General features: G+C 40.0%; 1 protein-coding gene across 5 annotated transcripts in view; it reads left to right on the top strand.

Moving 5' to 3' along the window:
* RAF1 (Raf-1 proto-oncogene, serine/threonine kinase) overlaps positions 1–14,180 on the top strand; it is a 78,906-nt gene that overhangs the window by 42,638 nt on the left and 22,088 nt on the right. For 3 of the 5 annotated variants that reach the window (XM_038186123.2, XM_038186122.2, XM_072044441.1), the window contains exons 3-7: positions 9,269–9,484; positions 10,379–10,491; positions 11,563–11,665; positions 12,627–12,784; positions 13,753–13,851. In XM_038186123.2, the coding sequence (XP_038042051.1) occupies positions 9,278–9,484; positions 10,379–10,491; positions 11,563–11,665; positions 12,627–12,784; positions 13,753–13,851 (680 nt within the window). In that variant the 5' untranslated portion in view covers positions 9,269–9,277. The remainder of the gene's footprint in view (positions 1–9,268; positions 9,485–10,378; positions 10,492–11,562; positions 11,666–12,626; positions 12,785–13,752; positions 13,852–14,180) is intronic. The other 2 variants (XM_072044442.1, XM_038186124.1) reach the window with 1 other exon arrangement.

Raw genomic sequence — 14,180 nt, 5'->3', positions numbered from 1 at the left:
CAAGGTTCCTTCCAATCCTTTCTTGGTGCTGTTGCCCCTACTCTCTCCTCGCCCCTCAGGTGTGGATTTGTACATTGTCCATACCCAGGCCCTTAAAATTGCAGCCCTGACCTCCCTGGGGCTCTGCTGGTTCTGGCTCAGGGCTCACGTGTCATAAACTGAACTTACCAGTTGAAAACTGGCCGGGGTGAGTGCAGAGGACAGCTAACTCTTGACTCAGCTGGATCACTGCATCCTGCTCTAACTGAACAGATCACCCAGCATTATCTGCTATTCTGTAACATTTTTAATAGCAGTTGTGTTACGTTTGAACTGTACACAACAATTCAAACATGCATAGCCTTCATAAGCAGCACCTCCCAGTAGTTATTTAATTAACCTAATCTTGGGCTGCCTTCCTTTTCAGCAAAGCTGGGGTTTGTTTAAGGAGCCATGGTGGTGTCCTCAGTGGTGCTTCGTTTCCTACATGCAGCTGGGGAGGAGAGAGCCGGGGCCTCTTTGTGCCGAGGCTCTCAGCAGCTTTTGTTTAATTCTGGAGAACTTGTGTGGGAAGGGCGTTTGGTGGATTGCTGACATTTGAGTAACTTTTTCATCCTTGCTGTAAAGTGGATGAGTTCCAGGGAACTCTAAACACAGTTTGGGGCTTTCATCCATACTTGAAACAATTCAAGCATGAGCAAGTTCAAAATGCAAATAAGCACATGTCTGAGAATGGACAAGCATTTTTTCCACAAGTCTTGCTATCAGCTGTACATCCAGAGGCTGCCTGGCCTGTAATGTACCATACACGTGGAAAGGCAAAGCCCTGCTCTGTGCTGCACGGCCCCCCGAAGGGCTGCCTCGTGCCTGGGTCTTTCCTGGAGGGACGTGTCACTTCATGGAGAAGTTAACGTGGTGAGAAACAAGAAGTCTGAGGGTGGTAAGGGTGCCTTGTGATGTGACTCTGATACAGTCAGGTATAAGAAGCACTGTTCGGTGTGCTTTTTGTTTCTAGCAGTGCATTTGAATTGACCAAATTGAAAAGTGAGAGTCTGAAATATCATCTCAGCTGCAGTAGTCTGAGATGTAAGAGAACACCTTAGCAGCATGGAGTGAACACCTCCTGATATTTACCAGTTTTGATTATAAGATAAATATTCTAGGGCATTATACTTCAGGTAACAGTTACTAAATCAGCTTAGATTTTACATCATGCTGAGTTCTGATGCTTTGTTGGCAAACCTTGGACATAAGTGCAAAAAAATGCATACTTTCCCAGCTTCCCTTGTCCTTTTGTGACTGTTCTAAAAGTAATTGTATTTCTATTTATTTATTGTGAATCTAAAGTCAGCAACAGTACTTAACTAGAATTGTAAAAAGGTACGATCGAGTGCTTGGATATGCCCACAGCAGTTTTCTTGTTACCTGGGACTGTGCTTTGCTTTGGGAAAGGGAAGGGTTTGGATTTTGTATCACTTTCTGGTCTTTTAGGTACCCGCAGAGTGTTCAGTGCTTCTGTTTCTTTTAATTGAAGGAGTTTGGCTTTTGTAGGGAAAGTTACAGAGCTCGGAGTTTGAACTTGGTATCAACTCCCTGTGAAGAAATGGGTGACTGACAACCAGGCTCTCCATGTGCAAAGGACAAGCCAAGCAGATGTTAGCAGCAGGTGTTCAGGAAGAGTAGCCTGGAGCCATTGCAACCACCAGGAGGAGAGCAGGCACGAAGTAATCAAAGGTGCAGATAGCTTTTGTGATAAATACCTCATAACCAGAGCCCAAAATCCAGCCTAGGAACAGAAACTTATTAAGAAAGATGGTTTCCTATGCCTTTACTGCAAATTGGCATAGAAGGAGGTGCTTTTTGAAGAGCTCCATGATCACAGAGCTAAAGTACCAGCATGGCGTGCTGCCTGTATTTGCTGTAGAGGAAATGCTTTGTATTTTCTTTTTAATCATGCTTTCAGAAATGCAAAATACCATTATTATTATTATTATTATTTTTTTACGTTTTACACTTGTTCTGCTTTTCTCAGAAAAAAAAAAAAAAAAAAACAGTTTAGAACTTTGGGGCTGTAAAAGCGGAGCAGTATGATTTGGTTTATGCTTACTAGCCAAAGTTTTGATCTTAAATACAGAAAATTAATAGACTTGCAAAGGTTTAATCAGTCTGGAAGTGTATCAAACTGGGCAGTCGTATTCCACACCGTGTTTTCCCTCCTTGAATACCTTCAAGTTATAGCAGCAACAGAATGGTAAGAAATGAATGGCTGAGAGAAAGAGAGAAAAAGGTTAGAGAAGATGCTTAAAAGATCAGGATAACTGAGGTGGAAAGGTTGTGTTTTATGGGTCAGGGGTTTTTGTTTGCTTGTTTGTCTTTTTTGAACAATTATATTTAGGAAAAAAAAGCTGTATGTTTTTTTTTAATGTCGATTCTACCAAGAGGGACCTTGCTTTATGGTGTTCATCTCTTTAAATGCAAAACATCAGAAGGAAAATCCCCAGCCTTCTAGATGCACGCGAGATGTGCTTGGGTTGTTAAACCAACCCCAACTCTTGCCCTGTGTTTATGTTTGCGTGCATAACAGCTGTATTTATTAGGATAGGAATGGCTCTATATTTTATCTTCTACAGCTATGTAAAGCTATTTTTAAAAATGTAGTACCATATATCAGAGAAGACACTTCTTTGGTGTGGTGTTTTTATGTATTTATTTTTTTGCTGTTGTTTTGTGTTGCTTTTCCTAGACAATTGCTCACCCATGCAATATTAAATCAATTGAAAATTGCTATATGGGAGGGGGGCTGAGAAACCCTTGGGTAAACATGAGTGAGCTTTCTCTCTCAGAGATGAAAACATTTCTTATAAGCAAATTTTAAAGCTTCTGCCTTCTAACAAAAGTTTTCATTTTGAAAGTTTTTTTTTTTTTGAAAGTTTTCTCTTTTTTATCCCCTTGCTTTGCATTTATGTATGCCATTAATTGAGCATGACTGTCGGGTGTTTGCGTGGGTAAAAATGGCAAAGTGTGTATGTGTTTGTTGGGAGGAGGGAACTGTATTTACATTTTCTTTAAAAGGTTTTGGTATCTGTTTCAGAAATAAAGGAAAGGGCAAGGCACTTAAACTGAGCCTACTGAGAGGAGTTCAGCTTTGTACGCTGTGAACTTTGGGGCTGCCTCGTTACCAGCTTGGCACTCTTCAGGAAGACAGGCTGAAGTTCTAACGGTTCAAATAAAGGCTTTTGTGGTTCTAGATAAAGTTAAAGTAACTTAAAGTGTCTTTTAGATTTGCTAAATAGTTTGTAATGGACAGGATTTTGTTTTGACTTACTGCTTGCTTTAGCTTTTACCAAGCAAAGGATGCATCTCCATGCTTCCATTTCTCCCAGCGTGAGTACGATATGCAGGCAGTTTGTCTTCAGTTTCTGATATTATTTATTAGGATTAACCAAACCTTGAAACTAAAAGTTGTTCTAGCAGACACATTGATTCAGGAAAATGTGACTTTCACAGTAATTAAACCACAGTTTTTTGTTCAGTGTTGGTTGTATTTGGAATGGGATTAAATTTTTCTAATGGCACCATTTGCGGAGTGTATCGGTAAAGCTTAGATGAGAGCAAATGTACTGCTCCCTAATGTCTGCTTTGATGAGGGGAAAAAAGATTCCTGAAGTGTATTAAATGTTGGAGTGTTTATCATTGGGCAGAGATTTTTCCACCTAATTGGTTTTGGAAATGAAGCTTTGGGACTGTTCAGTGAGGGATCTCTAGGAATTGCTTACAGTTAGGTGTGTGCATCACGTAGCTGTTTTGTGCTTTCAGTTTTAATGCTTGTACAAATTACTAATTATCAAGATCTGCCATCTGTGCAAAAAATACCAGATAAAGATGCAGTCTTGGTCCCAGCACGTAGTAGAGCTGTGGAAGGAGGAGGAATAGTACGAGATTTTTTTCCGTGCAGCCTGAGTGTTTAATGTGAAATAAATCACTAAATCAGTTTCCTACTGGTACTGATTCTAGAACGGGATGAATATGCTTGTACTTTAATACTTAAAATAATATCTGAATGCTGTTGTTGCAGTTTTTCGGTTGTAGACAGACTGTAGTAATTTCCATGAAAGTGAAGAGTAGCAGGAAGAAAAATCTTAAAAAGATGTGTGAAAGCATTCAGCTGGCAATGGACTACTTGAACACAGTGTAAAGATCTACTATCTGGTAATGATTATGTTTCAAAAACAGGCTCGTAACTCATTTAAAGGAAGAAAAACTAGTTTTTCTGGAATAAGCATAAACTAAGAATGCTGTATTTATGAAGGCAGCGTTACACAATCTTTCTTCCTTTGTTTTAAATTAAATTTCTCTTCAGAACACATCAGATAGCTTTGCACTGGGGTGAATTGGTGTGGATCTTGGGAGATTTCAAGTAAAAAATTTAGTTTCAGTGGAAGTGGCTTTCATGGATTGCTGTTTGGAGCAAAGTCCCCATATAGATAAAGGAATCGGTGCTAGGGCACAAGGGACTGGGCACTGAATGGCAGGCTACACCAGTGCACGTCTTACGTCGTAGGGTGGCCAGAAGTGGGATCAACCCGTGTCCTGTTGGCTCCTGCTGTTGTGCTTCCTTTGGTATTCAGTGTGTGTATGTGTTCAGATGATGTGTGATTATACGTTTTTCATCAGTTCAAGTAGTTGCCATTCTCTTACCTCACATTGGTGTGTGAAATGAGCTGTTTGTGTTCAGAATTGGTATTTATTTATATAGTTTTCTAAGCTAGTTTCCTCTGCGCTAAAGGGCAGTGGAAAAGTAAGTAATTCTTCACTTATTTCTTAAGGAGCAGTTGTTTTGGCCCCGTTCTGCCCAGATAACAGCCTGAGACCAGTGGCTGGTGAGGAGGGAAGGTGTGTGGTGGCTGCCCGTGTCCTGCCAGAGTCCCGGTGTTCCTGGCTGGGCTCCTGGTGGCCTGACGAGTCCCTCCAACGAGCCAAGGAGGTCGAGAACAGAGTTGCCGCAGTTCACAAGTTCTCTGTCTCTCCTCAGACACCAAAGCTTGTCCTCTGCAGCAATCTACACGTGCCGTGTAGGCTCTCAAGAACATGACACTAGGGCTGAACATGAGAGCGCTCCTGCAGCAATTTGAGCCCTGCCGGGCATCCCGCTCTTCCCTCTGCCTTTTGTTGCAAGGCTGCCACCAAGATGCAGAGGCACAGACCTCAGGGGCTTGCTTGCTCAGGAAGGCAGGAATAGAGTCTTCCATTTTCATTTGCTTGTAATGCTGTTAGTGTAAGGTTCTTCACAATCATTTCGGATATTTCTCTTCCCTATTTGCTGCCCAAGCTCCTGGAGTCCCTCCCAGGTTTGACGCGAAGTTACCCAGTAAGCTCAGGACTCAGGTGGGTTCGCTGAAGTAAATAAATCTCCCTACAGCAGATTAACATTGCCATGACCTGCAGCAGTCTATTCCTATTTTCTGCCACTTTGCAGTGGTAGTTATAAGAAAAGGAAATACATGACTGCTGCCTCCTCTAGCTTATATATGTATGAATTGCTGGTGAAAGCTGCAGCTGCCTCAGAGCGCTGACTGTTCAGAGCCTCTCAATGTATTGCGCTTCCTTGAGCAAAACACTTACACGAGGCAAAGCTCCTAGGAGAGAGAAGAACGTGACTGCACGATGAAAGGTACTGCTGACGTTTGTATTGCACAGCAGGCTGATAGCAGTTGATGACCTTGTTTTTGTAATGGTGTGTACAGCAGGCTCCAAATTCACTTCTGTGGGTAGGCCCTTCTGTGGCCTCAGCAGCCTTTGGTACTGGGGCAGGGCGCTGCTGGAGTCGGGAAGGACCTTTTTGTGGTGCGAAACCCAGCTTCTGTCAAGATGCAAGTTCGAATTTTTTTTTGTCATTTCCTGTTTTCACTTGAATTCTTCAGGAAACGTTGGCAGCATGACAAAATAAATTAATGTTGCGTTGTTGTCAGCTGACTTGAGCAGTAGCAGCAGGGAGGTGTTGGTGTTGCCCGGCTGCTGTGCACCTCAGCGTGCTGGCAGAGAAATCCAGCCGAGCTCTTGGCTTGGTTTGTCCCGTGCAGTACCCAGAAATCTGCAATAAAGAAGGATTCCCCACAGTGTGGGTAAGTGGAGAGGAGGACAGAGAACAGGCTAATTGGGTTTCGTCTTAATATCCTTATATAGCAATTTACTCCCATTCTTTTTAGTGCTGCTGTCTAATTACTCTTGTAGCTATCTGTAAGCTCAACGTGGTTGTTGCTATTGTATGTATAATTTTTTCCCCTTTCTGTTTCCTAGGTATAGGAAAATACTTATGAACGCTTGGCTTGTTGTACTTGTAGTTGGTTCTGCATGCTGAACTCTGTTTTCCTCACTTTGATCTCCACTTCTCTCTCCTTTTTTCAGAACTCCTCTGTCTTCCCAGTCCTTGTTCCCACCAACTCTCAGACTGCTGTCATTAACGTGCCATAGGTTTAAAAAAGAAATAATATAAAATATCTAAACCTACTAGGTCTTGATTGCGTACAGAGCTTTAGATATTAGTGGCATTTTAAGGTACACTATGAACCTTTGAAGCAGTGGGCCTGCAGAGCTGGTGGCACTGGTGGCAGGCAGGGGGATGTGTGTGCTCGTGTCTGCGGCCACTGGGTACGTCTGCAGTGAAAGAAAGGTTCACCAGCTAACCCGTAAGACCCCCGCTGGCATGGAGCATGGGCCGCTGGCATGGGCCACAGTGTGGAGCGGAGAGTGGAGGTGTGGGGTTCTTAATGGGCATGGAGAAAGGTGAGGTGGTTTTGGTACACAACTGATCTCATGGGAGAGGGGACAACAAATGTACCAGTTGCCTTAGAAATAAAAGGGAGCACAAAAGACCTTTTATTTATGCACCCTGTGTCTGTTTCCTTGAAAAGTACACACAAGAAAAACTTTTCTGTGGTTTAGAGCCTGACATTTTTCACATCTCCAAGCTTCTGACCTGGTGTACCAAGGCTGAGCACAGACCCTGACAGGGTGATCTGCTTTGGGTTAAGAGCGGTTCATGAGTAACTTCAGGTGCAGTTTGTGAGCGGGTTGGCTGCCTGAAGTTTGCTCTGGTGCAGTTTTGCCCCTCTTCAGCTGCAGTCTTTCAGCAGAACCAGTGCTCACCTGACCCCATGGGTGAGCTGGTGGAGAGATTTATAGGGAAGAAAACAGGTAACTTTTTCACTGAGTATGTTTCTTAGAAACTTAAATAAATTCAATTTGTCATACAAGTTCAGGAAATAGTACCAGTTCCAGTACCAGTACTGCTACAGTAGCAATATTGTAGGATCAGTACTGCTCTTGCTCTCACCCACATATTTTTAGACTTCCCATATAGCCATCGCTATTGCCTAGTTAATGAAATCAGTCGTCTTGCTTGCTAATGTTCTGTGCCTGTGGACTGTTTCTAGAAAATATCAACAGGACATGACAAAAACATGTAGGTGGTAAGAACACACTACAGAAGTGTGCTTTTCAGAGATTATGGGAAAATCTTGTATACGCAGTCTTTTGGGAAAGAAGATTACTTCTAGGCCAGAGAACGGCACCGGAATGATGCCGTTCCTTTCTGTATGATGTTGTTTCACTGAAATTTGAAACAGAAACCTGATATAATTCCTCCCATGAATATTTTTAGCAGTATTACATGCAGTGGATTTGTTACATAAATTAAAAGATACGTAGAGAATGAGGTAGGTAGTGGTTTACTAAAGAGAGGGAATGGATTCTTTTTCCTTCTCGTTTCTGCTGCAGTCTGCACGCAGTGGGAGGTGTTTCACATCAACCAGACCCTTTTCTTCCAGGGTGTTGGTCGTGGTTCCTTTCTAGGTACTGGTCACATCTGGGTGTAGGGCTGTAGCAATGTCGGGTGCTTACCAACCTTTTTGTAGCTGTGCTTTGAGTGGAACCTCTCTGAAACCAAAAGTTTATACTTCTGGACATCCCAAAATGGACACTTAACACCAGTGGAGATGTTTTCCGTGAATTCCATTACTTTAGCTCTTCAGCTGTAGCAAACGGCCCTTTTTCTCTGACCAACGTGTGTGTCTGTTTGGGGTGGGGGGAGCACACGGTCTCTATCATGGGTGCTGGGCCTGAAATGAATTGGAGGGTTCAAGGAAGCACAAAACGAGATCGAATAGCTGCTGGTAGGTGTTCAGTACAGGCGTGCCTGGTGTTCTGCACCGAGTTGGTGGTGACTTTAGGAAACAGCAGAGGTCTCTCCGTGTAGGCTTTACTGGGCCATAAGGGGACAGAATTAAGATTGTTTGGAAGACTGTTGTTTTGGTACTTCCTGGCTGACTTGTTTTTTGATTTAACAGCTTTAATATGACTTTCTTTCCCCTTCATAGAGGTGAGCAGGAATATAGTGATTGTGCACAAGGCCTAAGACTAAAGCTGGCATTAATCTACTAACGTGGCAAAAGTACACCGGGTAGTTCTGAATATCAATTTCTCAGATGTTTATAAAGGGATGCATTTTTTGGGTGGTTAATAAGCTACCAAGCTTATTTTCACTATTCCATTATTGCTATTATTATTACTATTACTGAAAGCTTGGTAATGAGTCTGACTACTTTGCAATTTGGCAAGGATTACATTTCAAATTTCAGAACTGTTTCTTACTTTGCTTAGTTTTGAATAAGATGCATTTGGAATATGATTTGGAGTTCAAACTGTACTGGAGTTGTAAGAGCTGGGCAAAAAAATACCTTTATCATTATCCCTGAGTTTGCAAAAGTAGTACTGGGTTCACATTTAGCAGTGTGCAGGGGTGTGTACGTGTCTCTGCACTTGGAGATGCTTATGCTGAAATGTCACTGAGTGTTGCTACTCTTTTCAAAACAAACAAACCACAAAAACAGAAAGGAGGACCCAAGCTAGCCCCTCAGAGTCACTGATAAAAACAGATTTATTTTTTTTTTCCTAATGTTTATTATAATTTCTGTTGGGCCTCTTTTTCTGTCTTAAAATATATAATGTGCTAATGCTTGCATACCATATCTCGCACACAGGACTATTCTTTCGGCCTGCAGCTAGCATTTAACTACCTTCAGGCATCAAGTGTCTAAATTAAGATGATGGTAAACTGCTGCTTGGACACCAGAGGTGCAGTGAGAATGGAATTACACATATATGCCCTATGACCTGTGCATGTACAGAAAAGCAAATGCTTTCAAGACTTGGGCTAACTTTGCAGATGTGGGTGAACTGTATCATGTATATTTTAATTTTCCCTCACTCTCCTAATTTTGTTGTTTTTCAGACTGCATCAATGGAGCACATTCAGGGAGCTTGGAAGACTATCAGTAACGGTTTTGGACTCAAGGATTCAGTCTTTGATGGCCCAAACTGTATTTCGCCGACTATCGTCCAGCAGTTTGGTTATCAACGCCGAGCATCTGATGATGGCAAAATATCGGATACTTCTAAAACTAGTAATACCATTCGGGTTTTCTTGCCCAACAAGCAACGCACAGTGGTAAGTCTGTGTTACTTTTATGTAAGAAATGTGGTACTGTTCCCATTGCGAATACTATGACGTGTATTTGGCAGTAGAAATACCAAGCTTCACAAAAAGGTCTTTCTGTGTTTAAATACATTGTCATCAGTTTTCTAATTCTAGAGGACACATTTTGAAAACAGGATGGCTGTATTTTGAGCACCAGTGATTCTCTATCTCAGTGCTGTATTTTTTGAATGTATGTGAGCAAGACATGTTGCTTAAATATTTAACAGTAAAAGAAAACAGTTGGCTGATGTAAACAATCATGCCTGCGTGAAGTAAATTGTAGTCATTTCTGTCACCATTTTCTTCCCTTAAATGTCCACAGTGAAGTATGGTAGATAAAGCTGAAGTAGAACTTTTTGAGGGAACACTGCTATGAGATTTTCTACAGCTGAGTGTACCAGCAATAAATACAATCTTAAGCAAAGTTTCCTGAAGTTTGAATTATATCTTTTTCTATATTTAAGGTAATTCCATTTGTCTGCATTTCTATTGCTTTTATAGGCTACCTACATGTATAAGTGCTGTATAAAATAGCTTCACAGAAACTTAGTAAGAAATTAAAAAGTTATAAAATGGCTTCAAAACTTCCTTTGCTCAAGCACGCAGGAGCAGAAAACATGCCAGTCCCAAATGTTGGCTTAACATGCAGGGAATTAAATGGGAGGGCCCAGCAGTCTGTCATTAAATAAGTCAAGTATATTTGTGTATTTATTAACTTAAAATGCGCAACTGGTCACTTTTATACTGAAACTTCTAGGGAAAAGAAGAGGAGGGGGAAAAAAAAAACAAAAACACTTTTATTTTCCAAAAAAAATTAAACTAATTGTGCCATCATTCACTACAGTTTTTTTCCTTTGGTCACAGGTAAATGTGCGAAATGGGATGACCTTACATGATTGTCTTATGAAGGCACTTAAAGTAAGAGGTCTGCAGCCAGAATGCTGTGCAGTTTTTCGGCTTGTTTCTGAACCAAAAGGGTAAGAGTCCATAATGTTACAAGTGGAACTGTCAGCTAGATCATTTTAAAATCTTGTTTCTGGAATAGCAGCAATAACGCTTAATTTCCCTGTTTTACTAATTTATTTTAAAAGTGCAGTTTGATTGTGAACGCTTCCATGTTGATTTCTTTACCTTACTCTTTTGTCTCTAGGGCAAAACCTTAAGCTTCCTGGGTATTAAAAAGTTTGACTTTGTTTTCTAGCTAAATATTAAATGTGTTCAAAATTGAGGGGTACGCTCAAGTTGCTGGTATCATTTTACAAAGATTTTTGCCATGCTCTAGTTGAAGTGATGTGATATGACTTCATATCTGAGGTACAGTTCTCGTGTGCATTTGTAGTTTGTAAACTTCAGTGCTAGAAATTCTTGGCCAACTTAAATGAAGATCTCCTCTGTGTGCTCAATTTTAAGGCTCTGCATTCCTCTACAAATTTTCAGTATTTGGATTTAAATCTCACTTCAGGTATTCCTTATTTTTTGTAGGACCGGGGATGCTGCTATTAAATACCAAATGATTCTTTTACAAGCTGAGGGAGTGAAGGTATCTCATGGAGTTAATACATTTAACTTCACACCTCGAAAGGCGTGGGCTTAATGCTCTTTTAAGCCTCAGTCATGAGGCAGTCATTTGTGGGTTTATGTCTCTATGTAACTGAGTCCATTTTGAGGTCACAAGTAACTTCAGTGCTGAAGCACATAATACAGCTTTCATGTCACTAAGTCATAATTCATAATTTCTTTTGTTTTGTTTATAAGGGTATTTCTGCGACTCCATTATAGCTTTTAGGTGTCTTAGTTCAAATAATTTTTATATCTAAATGACTTACATGTTAAAAACAGACATAAAAAGAGTTGAATTGCTATGGCTTCGAAGTCGCTTCTAATGTTTTTATGTTAAAGAAGTGAAATACAGCTTACTATAAGAAATTAGCTGCGCTTTTTTGTATTTGCTTTCAGTTTATTCAAGAAAGCTTGCAAAACATAGATCATTGATGAGACATAACTTCTTATCTCCTAAATAAATTTGTCCTCTCCACTTTTTCTTTCAGTAAAAAAGTGCGTTTGGATTGGAATACTGATGCTGCCTCCTTGATTGGTGAGGAATTACAAGTGGACTTTCTTGATCATGTTCCACTCACTACACACAACTTTGTAAGTATTTCCTTTTATGTATTTTGATGTAAGTTGTACCAGTTTAACTACACGTTTAGTCAAAGAATGTTTTAGGCATTAGGTGCCTTTTGGTTCTCTAAGCAGAGGGAAATTTCAGACGTGATGATTTGAATCATTCCCCTACTCCCCATGAACTGAATTTGCTAAATATCAATTGATGATGGAGTGTCAGAATCTTACTTACGTTTAGTGGTTCATAGGTATCAGAGACTTTAAAAGCTTGTGTTACACATTCATCAGTGGTCAGATGATTACTGTTTTTATTACTTGGGCTTATATAAAAAAGTTTCTGTAACTATTGCATTAAAATATCATGTCTTTAAAGCCCTGAATTGGGAAATGACTTGCATTTTCAGTCTCTTCTGTATAATCTGTTTAAAAAAAAAAGGCTCAGCAGCCTTATGGATCTGTTGGCAATTGCACTGAATTTACAGGGGTGCTGTTAATTCTGCAAGGTCTTGGAGTTGCTCTGTGAGCTAATGCTGCCTAGTAATTTGACAGTCTCCCTTTTGGGAGAGGTAAGATTTGTTCAATGTAGAACAAATGAATAGAGCTAATAAATGATCTCTTTCAGTTTTGATGATACTTTGTAGACAAAACAACAAAAACATCAACAAAAAACAATTCCCACCCCATCCAACTCTTTCATACTTACAAAGTACAAAATGGTGATTTTGAATGTTTGAACATTTTGTCCTTTTTTTTTTTTTTTTAAATTATTGATTAAATAATGCCATAAATATTTGTAAACTTTCCAAGTTTCCAACCAAACTGGAAATACATGCAAAAGTGCTTGAGTGTGATTCAAAGTTCAGTAACATTTTGGGGGCACTGATAACGTTTTATCCTTGTTTTTATTTATGTCAAGCTCGAAAGATGTTCATCTTAATTAACTAAGAGAAGCTAGTATCTTGCATTAATCGTTCATTGTGTTTTCTAGGCTCGGAAGACATTTCTAAAGCTTGCTTTCTGTGACATCTGCCAGAAGTTCCTCTTAAATGGGTTTCGATGTCAGACATGCGGTTATAAATTCCATGAGCACTGCAGCACTAAAGTTCCAACCATGTGTGTGGACTGGAGCAATATCAGGCAACTCTTGTAAGGACTGTTCCTTTTTAATAGCAACAGTAACTCTCTGTGACAGACAAGCGCTTTTTCTTTAATCTTCTATTATAGAAGTGAATTTGGATTTTTTTTTTTTTAATCTTTTATTATAGAGGTGAATTTGGATCTTGGGGAAGTGTAATCACTTTCATCGAGTTCCAGACTGTGTGTATTGATTTCATAAAACAGCCAGCAATGACTGTCTGTTCCCAGGTGAAGAAGGCCATTTATATGCATTTTGTTATTGCTGTAAATTTAGATACTCTGGGACAAGCAAACAAAGTTCCTGAATGAACAGGCAGGTACTATAATGCCCTTTTGATTCAGCATGGGAAGGCATCCTAATTCCTCTTGCATAATACTTGTGTTAGAAGAAGAGAAATCGTGATTCAGCTGGTTTTTAGCTGTTGGAAATGTGTTTCAGGACTGCCAGTGCCTTCCACACCGTATTGAAAATGAATGGAACAGTGAGAAAAGCGATGAAGGATAATACTTTCATAATACCAGTTAGGAAAAAATGAAGATCATTATGTTAGAAGTTCTTGTATCCAAAAGTGTTAAAATCTATAAATGGCTTTGTATTGATTAGTGATTGCATTTTTTAAAACAACTGGTCAAACAGGTATGCATTTGCTTCTGCTGATTAGTAATCGGAATTTAGGATGATTGTGACTGCCTGGGTTTAATAAAAAATTTGGCTTCAAGTACCCTGTCAGGAAAGTCTGAAGCCTTGCAGATTTGTATCTGAAGTTTAGTAAGAACACATGAAAGTCTGATGGGAGTCCGATGACATAGTTTTTAGTCATATCATACAGAAGGAAAACTTGATGTAAAGACAGGGACGTGTTCATGAAGTTAATTATGCTGAAAAGAAACAGCCCTTTAAATTCTCAGTTTTAAAGAGCATTGTACAGGAGGTAGTGTAGCAGTTGAATTTGTAATTGTTTTTGTTGATATTTCAGATTGTTCCCAAATTCAAATATCAATGACAGTGGTGTCCCTGCACTACCTCCCTTGACAATGAGACGGATGCGGGAGTCTGTCTCCCGGATACCTGTTAGGTAAGCTAGTATTTCCTGTCATTTCTGTTTTGGGAAATACAGTTGTTTAAAAACAAAATACAACAACAACAACAAAAAAGAAACACCCCCAACTACTTGAAAATAGAACAGTCACATAGAAGGTTGGGATAAATGTGCAAGGCAACACCACTTCGTCATAGATGATACATAATGTCCTTCCTTGCTCTTAGATTCAAGCAAAGCATTGATTGGGAATCTATATTTTCAATTTTTAGTCCTAAGGTTTTAAGTGAGGATATTAAAAGGCTTGTGGAGACATTTGTGTTCTTGCCTAAGAAAATTTGAGGATCCCTTTGGTTTTGCGTGAA

This window comes from Anas platyrhynchos, chromosome 13 (assembly GCF_047663525.1).
Source record: "Anas platyrhynchos isolate ZD024472 breed Pekin duck chromosome 13, IASCAAS_PekinDuck_T2T, whole genome shotgun sequence".
NCBI lineage: Eukaryota > Metazoa > Chordata > Aves > Anseriformes > Anatidae > Anas > Anas platyrhynchos.
Note: the sequence above shows the minus strand (reverse complement) of the source record. Positions and strands in the feature narration are given on the sequence as shown.